The sequence below is a fragment of the Copadichromis virginalis genome, linkage group LG22, assembly GCF_057382275.1.
Source record: "Copadichromis virginalis isolate Kocher_CV1m ecotype Utaka linkage group LG22, C_Virginalis_male_GT1.1, whole genome shotgun sequence".
Classification (NCBI taxonomy): Eukaryota; Metazoa; Chordata; class Actinopteri; order Cichliformes; family Cichlidae; genus Copadichromis; species Copadichromis virginalis.
This window is the reverse complement of record NC_140638.1, coordinates 8,638,685-8,658,621: the sequence shown is the minus strand read 5'-3', so window position 1 is coordinate 8,658,621 and position 19,937 is coordinate 8,638,685. Positions and strand designations below refer to the sequence as shown.

The window sequence follows — 19,937 nt, the reverse complement described above, 5'->3', positions numbered from 1 at the left end:
TCGAGAGAAAAGTAGACCAATTAAGCTGCAGTGGTTTAAAACACATTAAAAACCTGCAGAAAGGGACAGATTTAGTGACGGCCAGCTAACTCGCCAGACATGCGGAGAGCAGTCTTTAAGTGTGGATACCTTGTCATGCTGATAATCATACCTGATAGTAGGCAGTGTTTTCTTTCAGGTGAGTTTCAATGCAGCAGCACAGCTGGAGGATCCAACTCCACTGAGTCTGCAGGGCTCCAGTGAAGGCCTGAGGAAGAGGAAGGATGGAAGGGGAGAGAAGAAAAAGCACATATGAGAAGAAAATAATAATTTATATTTAAAGTTCAACAACATGTGCTCAGCGTCCCACCTCGATGGTCTTCTTGGCTGGGTGTCCGTCCCTCAGCAGTTTGTCTCCTGTGGTCTGGACACCGTTCACTTTCTTCTCCCGGAGCTCCAACTCTCTCATCAAACCCTGCTCCACAGAAACGACAACCAATCATATCAGTACCATCGTCATAACAAGAAATGAGAAACCCACAAGAACATCTCAGTATTACTGTACCGAGTAGTTTTCTTTCTTGGCTGCCATGTTGGTGTTTCGCTCGCTCCAGTCGTAGTTCACCTCCTCTTCCTCTTTCTCATTCAGCCACATCAGCTCTTTGGTTGCTGCAGTGACAAAGGCATGAAGCTGGTCCATGTAGCGCAGGCGAGCCTTTGAGGAGTTCTACAGTAATGGTGACACATTAGGAAACATTTTTGCAGGGTTAGGAAGAAAACTGGATGGTATTTAAAACATCAAGGAAAATTTTCAGGGTGTTTCTGAACTTCAATGAAAACAGCTGTCGAGTTTGACCTCTCTACAAGACAACAGTGTTTTTTGATTTTAGCGACTCGTTCGTATTTACCAGGAGCTTGCCGTATTGTAGCTCCAGTTTTCCCAGATAGTCACGGTAAGCAGCTTTGCTGGCAGGTGAAATCTGACTCTGGAACAGATGAGAGACGCCGTAGAAAGAGATCATTAAGAAGAACTACTGATGAGAGTTCAGTCTGTTCAACAATTTCCACAGAAAGTCCACATTTCAGTTCATAACTACCCAACACGTTTTTTGCTTGTCATTGCTGGTGTCTCATTTATGAAACATAAGGCTTCCAGGTTAAATCCACCTCTTTGCAAAATCTCATTCTTTTACACAAATTGCCGGAAAAATCCAGGATGTGTGCAGCGATTCAGAGGTGGACACTAAGCTAACGCTCTACTGCCAAATACCAATTTTCCTCCTGAGATTAAATCTCTCTCTGCCTCATCTACAACACTGTCGCAGATACTTGGTGCCAACATACCTCATCAGCCTTGGCTCTGTCTATCTTGGAGCGGAACTCCTCCACACACTGATGGAGGCCTCGTTGGCTGCCCAGCTGGGACTCCACGCTGGGAAGGTCCGAGCCCCACTGCCCTTCGTCCACCCGTCGCTGGTTTTCCTCCACCCAGCTCAGCAGATCCTGGATGTAGCGCAGCGTGACTTCATCCAGCTCGGGCCGCACCCTCACGGGGGCCTGCTGCAGGACCTGGGCGCTGTGGACCTGGGTCGTGTGGACTTGGGTCATGGGGATCTGCGTCATGGGGATTTGTGTGATGGTCACACCTGACTTGAGGCGCAGATTGTACTCGCTACGGAGATTTACAAGCCGCTCATGGAGGCGATAAACTCTAAAGACAGAAACATGTGATGAAAAAAACGTTCATCGATTTAAAATGTAAAGTTCTAAGATTCACTAGTTTGACATTTAAAGTAATTAGAAAGGAAAAAATTGACTAATTAAATTGATTAAATCCCATGATGTCTGTAGAGCTTGATTTCTTTTGTACCTGCGATACATTTGTTCAGCTTGAAGGTGGCGTCCATCTTTTAGCAGCTGAACGTCATTGAAGAGGAGGCGGATCATCCCTTCTGCTTTTTCCAGATCTGCCTCCATCTCTGCTGTGTGCTTTGCAGGTTTCCCTGAGCTCATCAGCCTCACATCCTTCAACAGACAAGTTTTCACATCTCTTTATTTTACTGCAAATAATTTGCACAAAGATGCTTTTATTGGCTGTCCTTAAGAGTTTGTGTCTCACCGTCTGCAGCAGAGTCTCCACCTGGTTGAGCTGCTCCTCGCACACCCCTGACTCCATCTGGACCTTGCTGACAACCCTCTGAAGTCGCTCCAGCCTGCAGGGAAGATGAAAGGTCAGAGGTCAGAAAAGAATTCAAACAGTGCAAACTGACAAGCAGGGATTTCCCTACAGGATACTTTCTCTTCTTTCTCAAAAGTAAAAATGTTAATAATAATTTAAAAAAGAAAAACTTTGAAAGGATATATTAAAGCACTCACTCCGTCTTCTGGCGGAATAAATACTTTAACGCATATCCCTGATGCATGAAAGCCATGTTGTTGCTCCTTTTTGAGCTGTGTGTGCCCAGCAATGCAGAGATGATCTGAAACAACTAAACTAGAAGCTGTGCCCTCCCTTCCTTGTGATTAGACAACTTTATGAGAGACTATTTAGTCTAAGGCTATTGCCATGGAGACGACACAGCCATCATGTGTTTGCCCTAATATGATCTGTACTTACTAATCCACAAAGCCGACTCAGTTTAATTTTATTGCCAAAGTGGACGTTATCATTAGGAGATGAGTCATGCTCGTGGTCAAACTGGAGCAGTTTCCTCATGCTTTGTGGTTTTGCTGCCGTTTTGTGCTTTGGCAACACAGCGCATGTGATGAGGTTTGGATAACAGCCTGGTTACCTCTCAAATTCAGTCCTGAGGAGACGCTCCCTCTCCAGGATGGCGACATGCAGACGACCCCATTCCTTCTCCACATCTAAAGGGTGATAACCTGGCGGCACTTTGACCTGACCAGCCTGAACCGCACCCTGCGAAAGATAACAAACAACATACAAAAAAACATAAGATAATATCTGTGATCATTTAAGGCCTCAAATTCTGCTCAGTCTCAGATTATTTATCTTAAGCGATAATTCTGTGCTCCAGGGAAAAAATAAACATTTATAAAACTGGGTCTAATTTATTGATGGTGGGAAGATTTTCCTTAAAAGATTTTCAGACTGAAGGGGTACGCTCAGTGGGCCGTGGACATAGCAGTATTTGGAAAGATGTCCTTTAATTTATGTATTTTTTTAGTGACTTTTGTAAGCGTGGAAAAACAGGTGGGATTTTAGTTTATTACTGCAAATAAATGGACACTATTTTCTATTTGTTTTGCACTTTGCTTTTGCAAATCTATCTTCTTTTTATCTGTCGTTTACAAATATAGAAATGTATTTGGAACCAAGACTATTTGTTATGTGCTGCGGTTTGGTGGGATAACTATTTAAAATATTAGCCTTTCATCCCTTCATATTTTTTGTGACTGCTGATTTTTGTTCTGCTGGGAAATCTCACCTCAAAAGACTTGAAGATGTGTTTGGAGCGGTTCTTGTCTGCCTCTTTGGCAGGAAGCTCCGTTTCCTTGAACTTCAGAAACTGACGCCAAAGAACCTGCAGATGATAAACGTAAATAACAAAAGAACAAAAAACACGTTGATCGTCAGCTACTTGATCTGTGTCACACTGATTCTTTCAGATTGTAGGACGCGATCTAGTCACCTCAATCTCTTCGTAGCTGGTGGGGAACTTCCTCTCCTCAAAAACGAGGATGTGGTGTCTGATCCACTGCAGCAGCATGGTGACCAGCTCATAGTACTCCTGCCAACGCAGCTCCAGCTCCTGAAGCACAGATGTTCAAAATAATTACATGCTGATGTTTTCCAGATTGTCCACATGTGATTTCTTTTGTGCTAAATTTCTCAGGCTGCAACTTCAAAATTAACAGGATGATCATTTCTATGTATTTTACATATAATAATAATAATAATAAGTAAATGCAAGCTTATAATGACTATAATGCAAGCTCAGGGCATTTAAATAAGAATAACTCTTAATATTGCATTTATATTTTGCATTTTACTGCTGCAGATAAAAGGCGGCACCCGAGATGTTGCCTCTGCTGCTGAATAATTAATCAGTGATGACAAAAAGGTGGGCTCACATTGGCTTTGACACCATCCTGGACGTCTGGTACCCTGGGCATGGCATCATACAGAGAGGACACATATGTGATGATGGATTTCTCATCTGGATGGGGCACATCGACATCTGTACAGAGCAACAAAGACGGAAAAAAACTGTCATGTTTCAGGGAAATGAAAAAGATGGATGAGTGGTGACTTGAAGTTCCTTAGCTACCAACTTGAATACCAAGTCTATTTGTGGGACCTCTGAAATATTAAAACACAAACACACTCACTCATGTATTCGTTCCCGTTTTGCAGCATATAAATATCAAACTATTAACAGCTAATACGTAGATTTCCACTCGTACAGCAGTGCAGGCAGGAGAATTAAAGGAAAGGGAAAACGCTTTGCCTACAATTAAAAGTGACTAAACTCATGCTTAAGTGTTCCCTAAACTAAATGTTTGAGGGTGACTGTGCTCACCTTCGGGGTCCAGCAGTCTGGTGACACCCAGCTCTCTCTCTGCCACGCTGAAGGCCTGCTCCAGGTTCTGCTGGTTGGACTGTCGGTACACTTGACTCATATCGATCAGAGAGGGTCTGCAGGCAGTAATCAGCCAGGAAGAACAGTGAGCGGAATCAGAGCAATACACTTTATTACTGCTGATCCAGATTTGATTTAAATGATAGATGACGGCAAGAAAACATGAGGTTAATTAACAAGGTTGGGCTTAATCTGAGTGTTAAATTATAAAAAATGCCCTAAAATGTGCAAAAAATATCGGTTTTCAGTATAAATATCAGCAAAAATGCTTCTGAAAACTATTTAATAATCCCATTTTTTTCATGAAAACACTAATTGATAAATAATCTCTGAAGCTCTATTGACAGGTTAAAATGATACAAGTTACATATTTCATGAGTCAAGTTGCTGGAGGCTAGCTGGCCACGTCTAGTATCTCTATTACAATATGAAGGGCAGGCAAAGACAAGACTTGCTACCACAATGAAGATTAAAATTAAACAACACAGACAGTTTTTTTTCTCTGTGCACTTTGCCAGGAAGTTTACCGCAATGTAATAACATGCGGGAACAAGCTCAGAGCATCTTAAGGGATCAAAATCCAATAAACTTCAGAGAGAAAGGTTGCATAAGGACACAGAATATCCAGTAAATTCTCCATACACTTCCACAACTCTCTGTATGTAGTACTCCTTTTGGGGTTCTCTGTCACCATAGCGCGCCTGTCTGTAGGAGTGTCTTTCTCTGCTCAGGTGCATGACGTGACGCTCTGATCCTAGCTCCTGCTCCTCGCTCTGGGAGCCTCGACTGGGGCGGGCACATAAGCTGTGCGAGCTTTGACCCGAGTCAAATGAGCTCTCGGTGGGAACATCCTCACAGAACATGATCACCCGCTCATCCAGGTCACTGAGGGAGCCCAACGTGCTGCTGGAGGCGCTGTTCAGACGCCTCTTCGAGCGGAACTTTCTCTTCAGGCTGTGCATCGTAGTAAGAGCCAAGTTTCCAAGCTTTGATTTTGCAAAAGCAGAAGCTAATTAAAAAAAACCCCAAAACGTGACGCAATGGAAACCAGTTAGAAATTCCAGTCTTGCCGCTTCCTGCTGGGATCCAAATAGTTATTGTCCGTTTTCTTATTTTGTTTTTTTAGAGTCCTCACTGCAGTCCTCAGCACATCCTTCTCTTCCTCTACCAAGAAAGAAACTGTGGCAGAGGAGTTCGAGTGCTAGCGTTTTGCTGTAACCTGCCAAGCCTCCACCTCCAGGGCAGCCCTTTTTTCCTCAATTTAATATGATACACCCGTTCTGTCTCTTATTTCACAGAATAATGCCAGCTCAAGTCGACTTTCTAATAGTGTGCTGTTTTGTCTGCCATGTGCTGCAGGAGCTGGAGGTTTGTGCAAACAGAATCAAAGTGGCACTCCACCCAAAGTACATGTTTCGAGCGTATAGTCACCTCCTTCGGGTTTGATGGGTGGCTGTTAAACACCAGTTTCCTTACTGACAAGGACAACGGCAGCTGTAGTACACTTAAAGTCACGACACTTCTTATAGTGACAGTTTTGAACAGCAGCAAATGGTTTATTTTGTTCTATTTTTTACTCATACATACAACAAAATAAAGCATTTCCATCCGAATTACTTTCTATTTAACCTTATTTTGATGAACCAGAGATTGTTTGGGACATGTTGAACAGCAGAAAATCTGATTAAGCTTCTTTGGAAGTTATGTTACATCCAATAAAAACTCCTGCAAGCCACATGGTCAATTATATCCTTTTATATACGTCTTTTCTACTCTTATAGAAACTTAAATAGCTTTGCACAAACTGACCACAGATGGTTTTTAAAGCATCCTTTTATGCCGTACAGTACAGCGTCTGACACATTTTAGCCTAAACTACCTTATTTAAAAGCTGTTTATTGTGCCTGAAAGTAAAATTTAGTGCTTTTAAAAGCATTTACTGTGCAAGTGTTAATTACTGTATTTAATCACCAACTGTTAAGGTATCTGTCAACACAAATTCTTCAGTTGTGACTCAAGCACAAGCAGCATGTGCAAAACGATGCACAAAAAAAGGAAAAAGAAAAGTAAAGATATCATAACAGAATATCTGAAGAGACAGTTTATTACTGCTTCAGTTATTGTACCTCCTTCACAGCAAGGCACGCACAGGTGGACTTAATAAGAGCTCACAAGTTAAATTAAGTCTCCCAGTAAATCATAGCATTAAAGACGCAAACAAAAATACATAATTTAACTAATGAAATTATACTAATAAAGTTACAGTTTGCTGAAAATCATGCATTTAGATGTAACTCATAAATGTTAAATACTGGAGTTTAAGGAAATGTTTTTAGTTACAAAATATCTGAATTCAGAATGAATGAATGAAGTCTCCCTTGACTTTTCTCTTAATGTTTGATTTATAGTAAGTGTTCCATATTTGTGTCCTGACAAGTCCAACACTGCACGAATGCCAAATTCAAATATGAATTTAGGATTGCTGCCTGGATCTATGCCGATAAATAAAGGAAGAAACAACAACGTGAAATATGCAAAAGGTTAAACGTGTAAAATTCCTGCCTGCGGTGTTACAAGATCCCCAAGTCCAGGCAAGTCTTTCCAACTAGAAAATGTGTCTGTGACGCTTGAAAAACACCTCTGTGCTACAAATGGCCATGATTTCTATTCACGCAAGGCCGAGTTAAAATCAAAACACCTCACTGAGGATGCTGCTCACCTGTGTTTGTGTATGATGGCGTTGAACAGCTTGCCATCCCTCCAGCTGCCGGTGAAGTTGTCGCAGCGCAGGCCCTGGTATCCCTCCACCATCCTCTGAGACCACAGCAGCAGCTTCTCTTTGGCCGTCATGTCGTCCGACTGACCGTTCACCTGAATATCTGAGATCTGTAGGGCAAGACGGGCAAACAGTCAGTCATACGAACTACAGAGATCTCCTTTCATATCAGTTAGACTTGTGTTACTGTGCTCACAGCTCGTCTGTGGCTTTTCTAGACAACTTTCTCCCATTCAGTTCTTGCACAAAGGTGGTATTAGCTAGTACACTACCATTTTTTTCCTGTTCTTGTTTCCTTTAAAGAAAGCGGCAGAGATGCAACACTATATAATAGAAATTTTAAAAGGTGATATTTATTAAGAGGTCTTCTTTTCCTGGAAGACCTGGAGGTGGTGGCTGATGACATTTACTCTAATGTCTCTGCTTAGACTTCTTTGCTTACAACCCGAACACGGAGAAAGCGGCAGAAAATGGATGGATGGGATGATTATTATTTTTCAACTTGTCTTGAGTTTCACATTTAAAGATTAACTGAGACTGAAATGCTAATTGGAGGGCAGAGTAAAACTTTCCCTGCTCATTTCTTCCAGATTTGAGATGAGTCACATTTTAAACCTCAAATGTTACACGGCACTTTTGCTCGGAGAGCTCCTGACATCCACTAAGCTCGCTTTTTGGAGGATGCTTTTTAATTACACGAGCAGAAAACAGTAATTTTAGAGCGAAATTGTTTATGAGCAACTGAGTTGATGATCTTCTAAAGTTACAGTGTTGTTGTGCCAAACAAAACTTTACAATAAATGTCTCAGTAGCTGTAAACGAAAGTTGGACCGTGCAGCAGAAACACCACAGGAAACGTCTTTTTTTAAGAGCTGCGAGGCTAAGCTATGAGTCACACGAGCATGCTACCAACGTTTCCCACAGCAAAATGGTTGATCTTCATAAAAGAAGAGAAAGGACAGAATAGACCACTTTTTAGAGTTTCAGCTTTTGAATTCCTGGACATGAATTTTACTGCTCACATTTTAAAGCTGTTTGACGGAGTGTGACCATTAGCATGAATCCATCACCCAGAAGTTTCCCAGTGTGGTACAAATGGTGCTTTTGAATGTTTTTGGTATTTGTTTGCCTGGTTCACGTACCAGATGGGCGGAGGTCTCACCTAAACTACGCACATGCTGTAACAATTAAAGGAAATCTTTTGGAAAACTCTTTTTGCCTCTTTTCTCAATGCAGAAAAAACAACCTGCTGCACGATTTAACAAAACATCAGCAAGTTTTTGTTGTCTCTGTATTAGAACCTTCTGACTTTTAACAACAATAAGACCCAGAAAACATTCAAGAGTATGATGAGTCTACTATATTTTAGTTGCTGGTGATGCATTAAGCTTTAAGTGATCAGGTGGAATCATATGTGCAATTCTGATATTTTCAATAGTAAACATGTACATGCCATGGATTTGTCAATCTAATGTTAGTTTTATGGATTCATTTGTCATCATGGAGATGTAGGCTTTTTTAAACGATTTTATTGTAATTGTTGGTAATTATTCTACAACTAGGAATCTTGTTCTGACTATTTTTCAGATGTTTCTGTATTTTTAAATATTTTGACTTATTCTGTACATATTATTTAAAATATTTATGACAATTTGATCAACATCAAATTAAAGTAAAAGTATTACGGAGTCGCCAGTTCATTCATATTCATACATAAAAATGCTTGAAAATCATAATGCCGTTACAACAATTTCAGGATATCATAAAGTAAGCGTTCCTGCAGGACCTCGCTTGGTCGTTTTAGTCGCTAGAATCATTTGGTTGTTTTAGGGTTAAGTGACTTCCATCGCTCTAAAATTTCATGGTGTGTAAGTGGAACGAGCGCAGCTTCGCCACCACAATCCGTTTCCAGTGTTTTGGGGAAGGCTGATGAGTCACAGCAGAAGTAATAATTTTACTTACATTTTTTTGACAGGAAAGGGTGGAGAATGGAAAAAGAAGGCATTTCTTCCTTATGTTATTTTTCCTTGACGAGGGAAGCCCCTGTGCTACATCGTGGGCACAAAATGACTCAGACAGCGGGTGGAAACCGGACCTCCACCCTCGCTGCCTCTCGTTTTAAAACGTTCCTCTTTCTCTGTCACGAAGCCGGACCATTATTTTTTTTATTAATAGACAAATCACCTGTGTGCATTAGTCAGCTGTGAGCTGCACCTGGGGAGCTCAGAGGAAATTCACCATTGTTTTTAATAACAGCATGTGCTGAAAAAAATTCTGGATTTGTTTTGATGAAATAATGTCTGCTAGATGACTTTTTTGCTTTACTGCTTTACAGCAAAGAGAATATTCAACCTTTTATGCACTGATTAGCAGTGAGTGACCATTTCTGTTTTCCCCACTGCAAAGCTTCTGAGGAAGGCCTGAGCTTCCACGTCTCCTGCCAGCTTTCCCATGGGAATCACTGAGTCATACTGAGGGACACAGAGACTGATCCCACATGCACATCTCAACATCACAGTCATTACAGCATCAAAGAAAGTACTCCCACTCTTTTCTCCCAGATGAGGAAGACATCTGCCTGCCGACTGATTCTTCCAATGTGGCGTGTGTTGCTATAGGCAGTATAAGCAATTTTATACTGTTTATGTTATGAAATAGGAAGTTAAACCTTTATATTTAGTTTGGTGGAAACCTATATAGCTATAAAAATGCATCTGAAATTCACAGGCATGTGACAATCCATCTTCTGCCAAACGTCTAATAACCTCCATTTGGAAACGATTGGCCGGTGGACTTCACTTTACTGTAACTGCTGTGTCAACATCAGCCTTCACTGATTCCCAAAAAGGGAACAGCACTTTAAATTTCCTTACCACAAAAACAGAAGCAAAATAATTACAATGAAGTATAAAACGCATGTTACTCATCCAGTGGAATAATCAGATCTATTAAGTGTGCAGTTTAAAAGTAAAACACATCATAGCTGAGGAGATACGACTCCGCTGTCCCATCAGGCATCAGTCAGTTCATGCTGAATACATGCTGAGAACTCGGAGTTTGAGCAGAGCCAGGGCACTTACAAAATCCTGACTGTAAAGCTACAGAACAGTGAAACACCATCAATACAAACAATCAGCTTCTTTATAACAGCTAAGCCAGGAAACTCGACCCAACTGTATTTATGCACAAATGCAAGAGTACAGATAAGGTTTGTCTGCTGCTTTGCTTTGCTACTCGTGCTAAAAAAATCGAGAAAGTTTTGAACTAAAGTGTTCGAGTGCTGTTACAGAGACAAGCCATATTAAAATAGCCTTAGATAACAGGAAGGCTTCTTTGTGCAGTTCATCACTGAAATAGGAGAAGCTAATAGTAAGTGTGGTCTCTAATCCCATTGTTGGTTATTAGCCAAATTAATTATAGGTAGCTAGCATAGACATGCTAACAGCTAATCAGTTGCTGGTCGCTGTCGACAGTCGTGCTGATAATGATAAATCATTAATACCTTTCCAAAGAACAGTTAAGTGCAATTATTCATGAATTTGAGTGAAAACATCATTGCTAATAATTATCATTAAGTCCTTTAACCACTGCATTTATGGTATCATGGCAACCTCAGCATGAAGTAGCATGTTTGTTCAGACCTGCTGTGGAATGAGTCAGAGCTGTGGTTTGTAAATAAAGTTTTAATAAGGAACAAAAAAAAACTTAATTTTGGGATAATAATTACCTTTACCCATTTATCTAATTTATGTTTTTTAATTAGATTTGGCCTGTGATTCTATAGGTGTCTCTTGTGTTCCATATACAATAAAAACTGCAGTTCTCTCTACATTCATTGAGTAAAGGTTGCTTTGTTAACGTGAGATTGCCCAGAAGCATTATCATAGTGACTGCCAATTGCTTCTAGATTAGCTTTACTGCCATACAGTAATTTACAGCAAAATGACTTATGAGTGTCCTACATTACCTGGAAGTGAAGGATGATGGTCCATATCAAGCCAAGGGTCAGCTTGGGGTTTCCATCTGCAATGTCATCATTCCTGATGTTGACCAGTTTGACCTGAAAGGGTGTGGATACAAATATTTTTACTGTGCTGAATACTAAGTAAAATAAAACATAATATGAAACTGTTATTTTTCTTAACTACCTGTCTGTGTTTGAGAAAGTCCAGGGCGATCTGGACATTCTGCAGCTTGTGGAAGCGCATACGGCCTTTCTCCCGAGGCTGTAAGAGACCAGATGAGACCAAACATGAAGTGAAGGGAGCACTTTAAGGTCAGCAAACAGCAAAGCCCCATGACTGAGGAACAGGTGTTTCAGGCTCCAGTAACACAAAGATCCATTCTCTACTGTACATATTTTCACAGTCATGGACTCGAAAACTTAAATTTAAAAGAAAGCAAATTTGAAGTGTGATTCAAATTCTGCGTGTTTGTGATCAAAGCGTTCAGAGCTGACCCTACAAGACCCTGAAGTGCATCAGAGATCCAGCCAAGATGTCTGCAGGTGAAAGCATGATAATGAATGATAAACATTCTCAGTGATTCTCCCAATCATCAGTCACAACTCTTCTTTTTTTTCCAAGACCTTTCAAACACTGCTCCCTGGATAATGGATTATTACACTTTGCCCCGAGTCAACTGATGACTGATAAATGTTGCTTTTCTGTTTTTAGCTGCAGTGCAATCCAATCAAGCAGATTCCATAAGGTTCAAGAACTCTTAAGCCTTAGAAATTATAGGAGTGGTGATCCTGACATGCACTCGTGCTCCAAGTTCTAAGCTGCAGAATTAGGTTGTAGTGACTTTGATTTCACTACAGTGTAAGAAACCACCATTTGAAACTGATAATAATAAACAGTTATTAAAAGGACAAGGACAATCAACTACAAATAAGTATTATAACAGAAGATAGAAATTCATACTCTCTATCCTGGAAATCTCCCAAGTCAATCAACCTTTATATAACAGGAATGTCTAGCAATGTTTTCAAAATCAAAATCAATCCTCATTGCACAAGCACATGCTATGACAGCCATTTTCCATTGATATAATTGTGCTGTAAAATCCAACCCAGACCACAAACCATTTTTGTCAAATACTTTCATTCTCTAAATGAAAACTTTGGTTTTGTACACTTCTGTAATCTGTGATGTACAGCTTTCTCAGATCTACAAGGCACAATCATAAAGTTGCGAAACTCCAACCATAAAACACAACAACTTAACATATTTTTTTATTACATAGGAACAAATCCTGCCCTTTACTAATTATGTTAACAGTTATTTTTTAAGAGTTATAGCAGACTCCAATAAGTCTGAACACAGATCAGTTCAATCACAGTTCAGGTTATTTGGACATCTTTGGATTTTAAGGTCAAACGTCTGACAGCAGAAGAACTTGTGGTGCAGAGCCCAGTGGAAAACTTAAAAGAAAAGCTGAGCTTCTTTCATAATCCACAATGTTCATACTTGGAAATCGTGCATTATTTTCCTGAAAACTTGCTTTGTGTCTTTGGATCTGAGACCAGACATGACATGAAAAGTCTAAACATACTGACACACTGAGGTCTTTGGGGAAACTGCTGATGCACAAATACGAGCAGTCATAATGTGGTTTCCATGGTGAAGTGATCTAAAAGTGGCATCCATCCTGGAAGTGATCCAGAGGTGCACCAGGAGAAGATCTTGAAGGTGAGACTTGACAAATTAAATCAGGCATGTTTCTTAATTTTTATGGGTGGAGTCTTTGCACTTTTTATGATACAGCCCTTTAACGAGGTAAGGACATAAAGCTACATTAAGAACAAAAACAGTATATTTTTCTAGTTTATTCTTTTCTATTCTTAAAGAAAGCTAACTTTAATGTTTACTTACGAAAACGCTAAAATAATTACTACAAATATTCTGAATAAAGCCACCAATTTAACCACATGTTTCCTATCATGGCTCCTGAACCTGCCAACTCACTGACAAAATGAAAGAGGACAATGTTGACACAGAAAGGGACAATACACAGGGAGTGTGACCATCATCATGCACGACCCAGCAGCCACCTGGGGTGGTGACACATGCTACGCCCGCGGAGGCGGCCAGCCACAGTCCAGGCGCCACTCACCAACCGCACGTTCCTCACAACGTCACGTTCCCTCGGCTACCACAGCAAGAGCATCGCAAGAGAGGAAGGCAGAGGCAAAGGGGGAAAGGTCAGGGCAAAGGTCAGCAAACAGGAATTAGACAAAGGAAAAACCAGGGATCAAACAAGTCAGTGCAGAGAGGTTAAACGATGGAAGCAAAGAATGAAATTAGTGTTTTAAGGTTACATCACCAGAAGGTGTGTTCCCAAAAAGACTAGTGCTAAGCTAAGTAAAGTAAAAGAGTGTGCACAGCCTCAGCATGTACTGAAATGTCCAAAAATCTCTAAAGAATTAAAGTCAACACATGCAGAAGTGGAAAGAAGAAATCCAGAGTAATATCTGCCTTATAAACATTTAAAGCGGTTGAATTAACAATGAGTAGACTGGACAGTAGAACAAAGATTACAGCAAATACGCTGAGTAGGGCAGTAGAGCTGGGATGATAAGAAATGCCTAGACAAGACAAGGGGGTTACAGAAGAAGCACAAATTCTAATATCGGAAGTGAAATATCACCAAAAGCTTACCAGAGTCTCTCCAGAGAGCACCTCCAACAGGGAGATGAGGTTGTGTCCATCTCTGAGGTCCTCGTACAGGTCAGTGATGTGTCGCTGGGCCTGGAAAGAAAGGAAAGAAACCAGTTTTATCAGTATTGATGCATACAGGGACATTATTTTTTCATTCAGACTCCCATGATGTCAGCACCAGTGCTGAATCACTGCACACGACACAAACAGTTGCTGAGAGTTCCTCACAGTTGACAACGGAAAACAAAATGTAACTTTATAACTCACAAATCTCATCTACAAACAAATTAAGATAAAAAGAAAAACGTGAACACACAACAGTGGGGGGACTGCTTTTACCCTCTGCCTTCTGCAGAAGCAATTTGCTCTGGCTTTTTAAGGATTTCACCCCTTTTATTACCTGCCACAGTAATAAAAGGGGTGCTCCTTACTATTATTTGTAGTTACACTTTTGAGCTGTTGTAGCCAAAGAACATGCAGACACATGCTGCACTGCAGAAAATGCTCCAAAAGTAGACAGAAAAGAGCTGAAGTCAGCGAGGGGAAGGATCAGAGGTTAGCAGTAAAAGAGGGTGGATGAAAGGGAGAGAGGGCAAGGGAGGGTAAAAATGTCAACACAAACATGCAGGGAGGAACAAATGTGTGTGTGTCCACGCAGCTCTCTGCTCACAGACAGCACCTACCTCTGCCTTCCAGTGCTGGTGGGAAAGAACAGGAGGACAGGGTGAAGGATGGAAAGAAGAAACAGTTTGATGTGAGAAGATGTAAAACATAAAAGGACAGTGGGAACAGCGAGACAGATGGTGTGATTTGATGGATAAACAAGGACAGTCAGCTGCTTTCCGTTTCAAATTCTTTAATTTGATTCCTTCTATCCCTCAAACTAAAGAAACATGTGCATGTCGCTGTATTAATTTTATTATATGTACTTTATGATCTGCACTGGTTTCAGTGGGATTGACCCAGCTAAAAAGGATTTATAAAACACAGAACAGCATCTGTTTTTCATTCCTCACAATCTGAAGTGAAGTGTAAAACAAGCTACAGTAGACAGCTGACCGTGAGACTTACAGGCCTCATAGTTTAATCTCATGACTCTGTTGTGACCATGAGTCCAAAGTGACTTGAGGGCCAGACTGCCTGAAGTCTTTTGGACCCAAATCAGAAGGATTACCCGAGAAATAAACAGTGACTATGGACAAAGCCTGGGAGTCATCTCGGACGGAGCCCGGTATCACAGGATACACATGGACGTCAGCAGACATTCTTTAACACGTTTCACTTCCCGTGTTAAAACAAGGATTCATCAACATGAAAGTGTCCAGCTGACACCGCCCAGATAGGACTGTTTTTTTTTTTCTTTCCCTAATTGATGGTTCAATTTTAAATTAAATATTAAAAATAACTTGTTTAATATAACCTGATCAAAAGCAACTTTCTTCTGTTAGGCTGCTCTTTGCAAACAGTAGGTGTGATCCTCAGGTGGGCGGGGCCTCAGGCACATAGATGATCATATAAGGATATGAGCTCTTATTAACATCAAAAGGAGCCAAGAGCAGAAAAATGCTTAAAGCTGAGTGTTTACAGCAGTCTTGGGTCTGAGCTTTTGACTCACGCTGACTTCATTATTTAAATCTTTGGCCACGTTTATACTTCAGCTATTTAAAAAATAATTATGAGACAGAACCAATCTGCTTATAGAAATATAACACCTGCTAATGCTAGAAACCTGAGATTCCAACATACAAAGTTAGCGTTTTATTTCTTTATTAGTTTCCTGTTGTCATAGCAACATGACATATGACAAGTTTTTTTGTTTTTTTAAAGGATTCTTTTAAGAAATCCCTGCCTTCTCCACTTATGAGTAACACAGTGACTCATAAAATGACTCAAATGTAAACATTTCCTGTCTTATGTCATAGATGTGAAAATTCGATTTGGACTTTCCTTAGGTTTTGGACGGTCGCTCGGAATAAACTAACGAACTAAAAGGCACCCATGAAATCATTTCATTACAAGTAATCATTACGTTTTAAGGCAGCAAAAATACATTTTAAATTATTCTTATTTCTAATTACTACATAAAAATTACGAACCAGTAGCTCATTAGTTCAAAATGTTCTTACATTTTACTGAGACAGACTCCCTCCACATTTTAAAAAAACTTTCATTTTGGAGTTTGTGGTTAAGGATGGATCAGGTGACCCTGAGCCATCCCTTATTGATGCTGCTCTAGGCTTAGGCTGCAAGTGGACTTCCCATGATGCACTGAGCATTTCTGTCAAGGTTTTTATCTACCACTGCTGCCTCGCATTAGACTGTGTCTTCTCTCACTTTCAGTGTGTGTTTTTTCGTATCTTTCTAAGCTCTCCTTTTTCTTTTCCGTCACAGCAGATGGCTGCTCCTCCCAGAACCTGGCTCTGCACTGGTCTTTCCTTCCCACATCACTTAGTGCTGCTCATAGGGGCCTTCTCTAGGTTTTCTCCATTACTTTCCAGCATAACACGCCTAGAGACGTTGTTGTGATTTGGCTAAATCTAAATTGAAGTGAACTGAAACTCAGGGCTCCTATATCTCGCTAATCACTTGATTATCCTCTGAATTACACAGAGAACCACAAGTTCCCAGAACTGAAAATATCTATTAGATATTAAATCACTCATTTTGTCAGACCATCGGTGCAAAACTAAGATATGTTAAATTTATGTTGACTGTAAAATTTATGGGCAGCAAATCAGATTTAAGAAGCTGAAACCAGTTATTATCTTGGTGTTATGCTTAATAAATCAGTTTAATTATTGCTATTATGAAAGCTGTTTTAGTCGGGATAATCTGCTAAGTGATAGCTACCAAAAATATTTCTTACTGTAACAGGACTTTGCTCCTCACCTAGTTAGAAGCATTTCCTTTTAAGGGTAAGGGTCAGAACATTTGTTGAGTGTTGTTTCAGACGTATTTAACACTGATCGCCTCACACTGAATCAAATACTAATTCAACGTGGAGTCCTGGAGTTTCCTGTCCCCCTGCACAGTCCTGATGAGCCGCCCCGACCATCTGGATTCCAGATGCGTAACCTGACCGAGCCCAGGCAACGATACCGCTCTTCCCGAGCGCCAAGCTAAAGTGAGGCCAGGTGCGTGTGACTCACCCCCTCACATGCATACAGTTAACGGAAAGAGCGCGGTTGCTATTGTATCTGTTGTTCACCTTTTCCAAAGCTTTTAAAAGGAGGTGTGGAGAATCTAAATCTGATTTAGTTTCAGATTCTCTTCCAGTTTTATCTCCAGGTAATGTTTCCCAGCAGTGAGATCAGATAGCGCCGCATCTCCTAAGAAAACGTTTTTGTGTAATTTAAGTTATTAAAACCAGATGGGATATGAAAGAAAGTCCAGCTTTTTGGTGTTATTTGAGGACAGCAGGAGACCTTTTTACCTACCATGGAGAATTACAGTTGAGTTATAAACTCCACATGACGTAAACTTAACATTTTAATAGGTTTTTGGAGATTTTTAATCTATCTGCAGTGAAATGTATGTATTTTCATGGGTGAGGGTTGTTTGAAGCAGAACTTACCTTCACAAGGTGCTTGTTGACCCATTTTGTGAAGGTCTTTTTCTGAACTCTGTCCCGTTCATCTGTGGAAACACAGCAAATATACACTCTGTTTAATTTATGGTGCTAATTTAAGGGATTTTGCATTTTTAACAACTATCACTAATCATGTATTACAAACTCAGTGGTCCAGACTTACGGAAACAAACCATAAGCACAATTATTAAAAACCCCCAAAAAGAAATCTTGTATTTGGCTTTTCCAAAACAAACTACTTTACGACTGTCTAACCTGCCAGCAGACAGGAGGAGTCATTCTTTTTTGCATGCTAGCTTAATGGCAGATAATCACTTTAAATATCATACTCATCAAAGGCTAGTTTCCTTGAATAACTCACAGACACGGGAACTACATCCATATCAAGCTTGAGAAGTCTGAAACAATGATTCCCAAACTTTTTGGGCTGTGACCTTTGCACAGAAGTACATGCATTGCCCACCATCTACATACAGCCATCTAACCCAGCGGTCCCCAACCCCCGGGCCACGGACCGGTACCGGTCAGTGAGTCGTTTGGTACCGGGCGGCGAGTCTTGAGGCTCAGGGGTGAAATTCATGGTTTTCAGAGGTTTTATTGTTAACTCGGTAGTTGTGCGTCTTATTTTGAAAGAAATATTTACGCATTACCATAGTGACCAGAGAGCATGTTACTCTCAATGTTGTTGCCACTTTTCAGGAGGACGTTGCTAATAAAGTTACACAATTACACAGTGAATTCGCGTTTATTATTATGTTTACAAAACACCACAGTTTTTGTCTTGGTCGTATGATTTTATTTTGTTGTATTTATCCGCGACACCTTAAAGGCCGGTCTGTGGCACAAAAAAGGTTGGGGACCGCTGATCTAACCCATAGGCCTGGATACATGATGGCCGAAACTAAATATAATTTGTGTTTATTGAGCCTAAACCGCCTTTATGGCCCTGCTTCAGATTAAAACCTCCAGCAAAACGCTTTCAAATCTTTTTTATCTGTTTTTGCATCCCAGAGTCACAAACAGTGTGAGACATATTTGTTTTGCCCAGGGACAGAACAAAAAGTCACATGTGACTTTGACTCAGACACGGACATCTGATGCCCAATAGGGACAGCACATTACAGAAGACTTACTGCAGCAAAACAAAGAATTCCCTGCTTATCAGGGGAACACTGAATAGATTATCTCTGTCATCATCTGGAGCAGCACCTCAGCTGGAACATGTTTCAGCCTGCAATGCTGTAGTCGTTTCATAATCAGATTATTCCCAACAAGCCTATCATATACTAGTAGGTATCAAACATATAATATGCAATGCTTTTCCTAAATTTTGCCATCTAAGCAGCCACTTGAAGAGATAACCATCAAACGTACACTTCACCTCTTCGGTGCAGCGCTTCAGTTGGCGATGAGGGTGCTTGTCAAATACAGAGCAGTTCACCAAAACAAATGTTTAATGTTCAAATGTTTTTTTCCTCATCAGTGACATGCTGTAAAGAAGTTGATAGTATTATCTGCTCTGTGATCAAAGCTAACAGAAGTGATCAGATGAAGAGGGAACCAAAGAAGAGGACATCCCGTGGCACCAACGCCCAAATCACGGTGGCTTTATGTCCATGACTCACAGGCACACTCACGCACGAGGCGGTCTCAACAGAGAAGTGAAATAAACCTCAAAAGCAGACAGATGAGTTCTGCTTTTTCACTGGTTTTGATTTCGGGCTTTTCATATATGGCTTTGCAAACACGTTGGACACGTGTTACGAAACATAAAAGATGCGTTTCTGCACAAATGAAATGTAGCAGCTCGGGATACTTCTGTTTCTCAGGTCGGCTGAAAGGAGCACTAAAAATTCCTAAAATAACCAGGCTGAATACATCACACTGAAACACAAGATCTACTGATCTCTCTGACTAATAATGCGTTTTCTTGGCTGAGTTTTGTAGCCTGAGGCTGCAGATTTAGCCCAGATTTATATGTTCACCTTGTGACAAAAAAAGGTGCAAGATATTAGATCACCTGAAAAACAGTGTGCATGGATGAGTCACATTGCCAAATCCTGCAACTGGGATGTTGAATGTTATTACACGGACTTGTTGCAATGCTCAAAATAGGGTGCTCTCTTTCTTCTAAAGAATTTCAGTGGCTCTGTCACTTCAAACGTCTTTTTAACAGGCTACATTTTATCTGTGCTGCAAAACCTCAAATTAGGATTTCACATTAAAGCAAAACAGATTTCTTCTGTCTGACAGGAACGTTCACCAGTAAAAATAAAAAAGGAAAAGATGTGACACAAAAAGGGGTGTGGCCCATCTGTTAAAAGAGA

General features: G+C 40.5%; 1 protein-coding gene across 6 annotated transcripts in view; it reads right to left on the bottom strand.

Moving 5' to 3' along the window:
- pleca (plectin a) overlaps window positions 1-19,937 on the bottom strand; it is a 93,174-nt gene that overhangs the window by 18,409 nt on the left and 54,828 nt on the right. For 5 of the 6 annotated variants that reach the window (XM_085447079.1, XM_085447081.1, XM_085447080.1 and 2 more), the window contains exons 2-19: window positions 17,596-17,657; window positions 14,705-14,719; window positions 14,022-14,111; window positions 11,508-11,585; window positions 11,327-11,419; window positions 7,303-7,469; window positions 4,524-4,639; window positions 4,075-4,181; window positions 3,633-3,752; window positions 3,429-3,524; window positions 2,772-2,899; window positions 2,099-2,192; window positions 1,850-2,004; window positions 1,324-1,690; window positions 888-965; window positions 545-706; window positions 350-454; window positions 152-247 (exon numbers count right to left, since the gene is read on the bottom strand). In XM_085447079.1, coding sequence (XP_085303205.1) covers window positions 152-247; window positions 350-454; window positions 545-706; window positions 888-965; window positions 1,324-1,690; window positions 1,850-2,004; window positions 2,099-2,192; window positions 2,772-2,899; window positions 3,429-3,524; window positions 3,633-3,752; window positions 4,075-4,181; window positions 4,524-4,639; window positions 7,303-7,469; window positions 11,327-11,419; window positions 11,508-11,585; window positions 14,022-14,111; window positions 14,705-14,719; window positions 17,596-17,657 — 2,129 coding nt within the window. The remainder of the gene's footprint in view (window positions 1-151; window positions 248-349; window positions 455-544; window positions 707-887; window positions 966-1,323; window positions 1,691-1,849; window positions 2,005-2,098; window positions 2,193-2,771; window positions 2,900-3,428; window positions 3,525-3,632; window positions 3,753-4,074; window positions 4,182-4,523; window positions 4,640-7,302; window positions 7,470-11,326; window positions 11,420-11,507; window positions 11,586-14,021; window positions 14,112-14,704; window positions 14,720-17,595; window positions 17,658-19,937) is intronic. The other variant, XM_085447076.1, reaches the window with a different exon arrangement.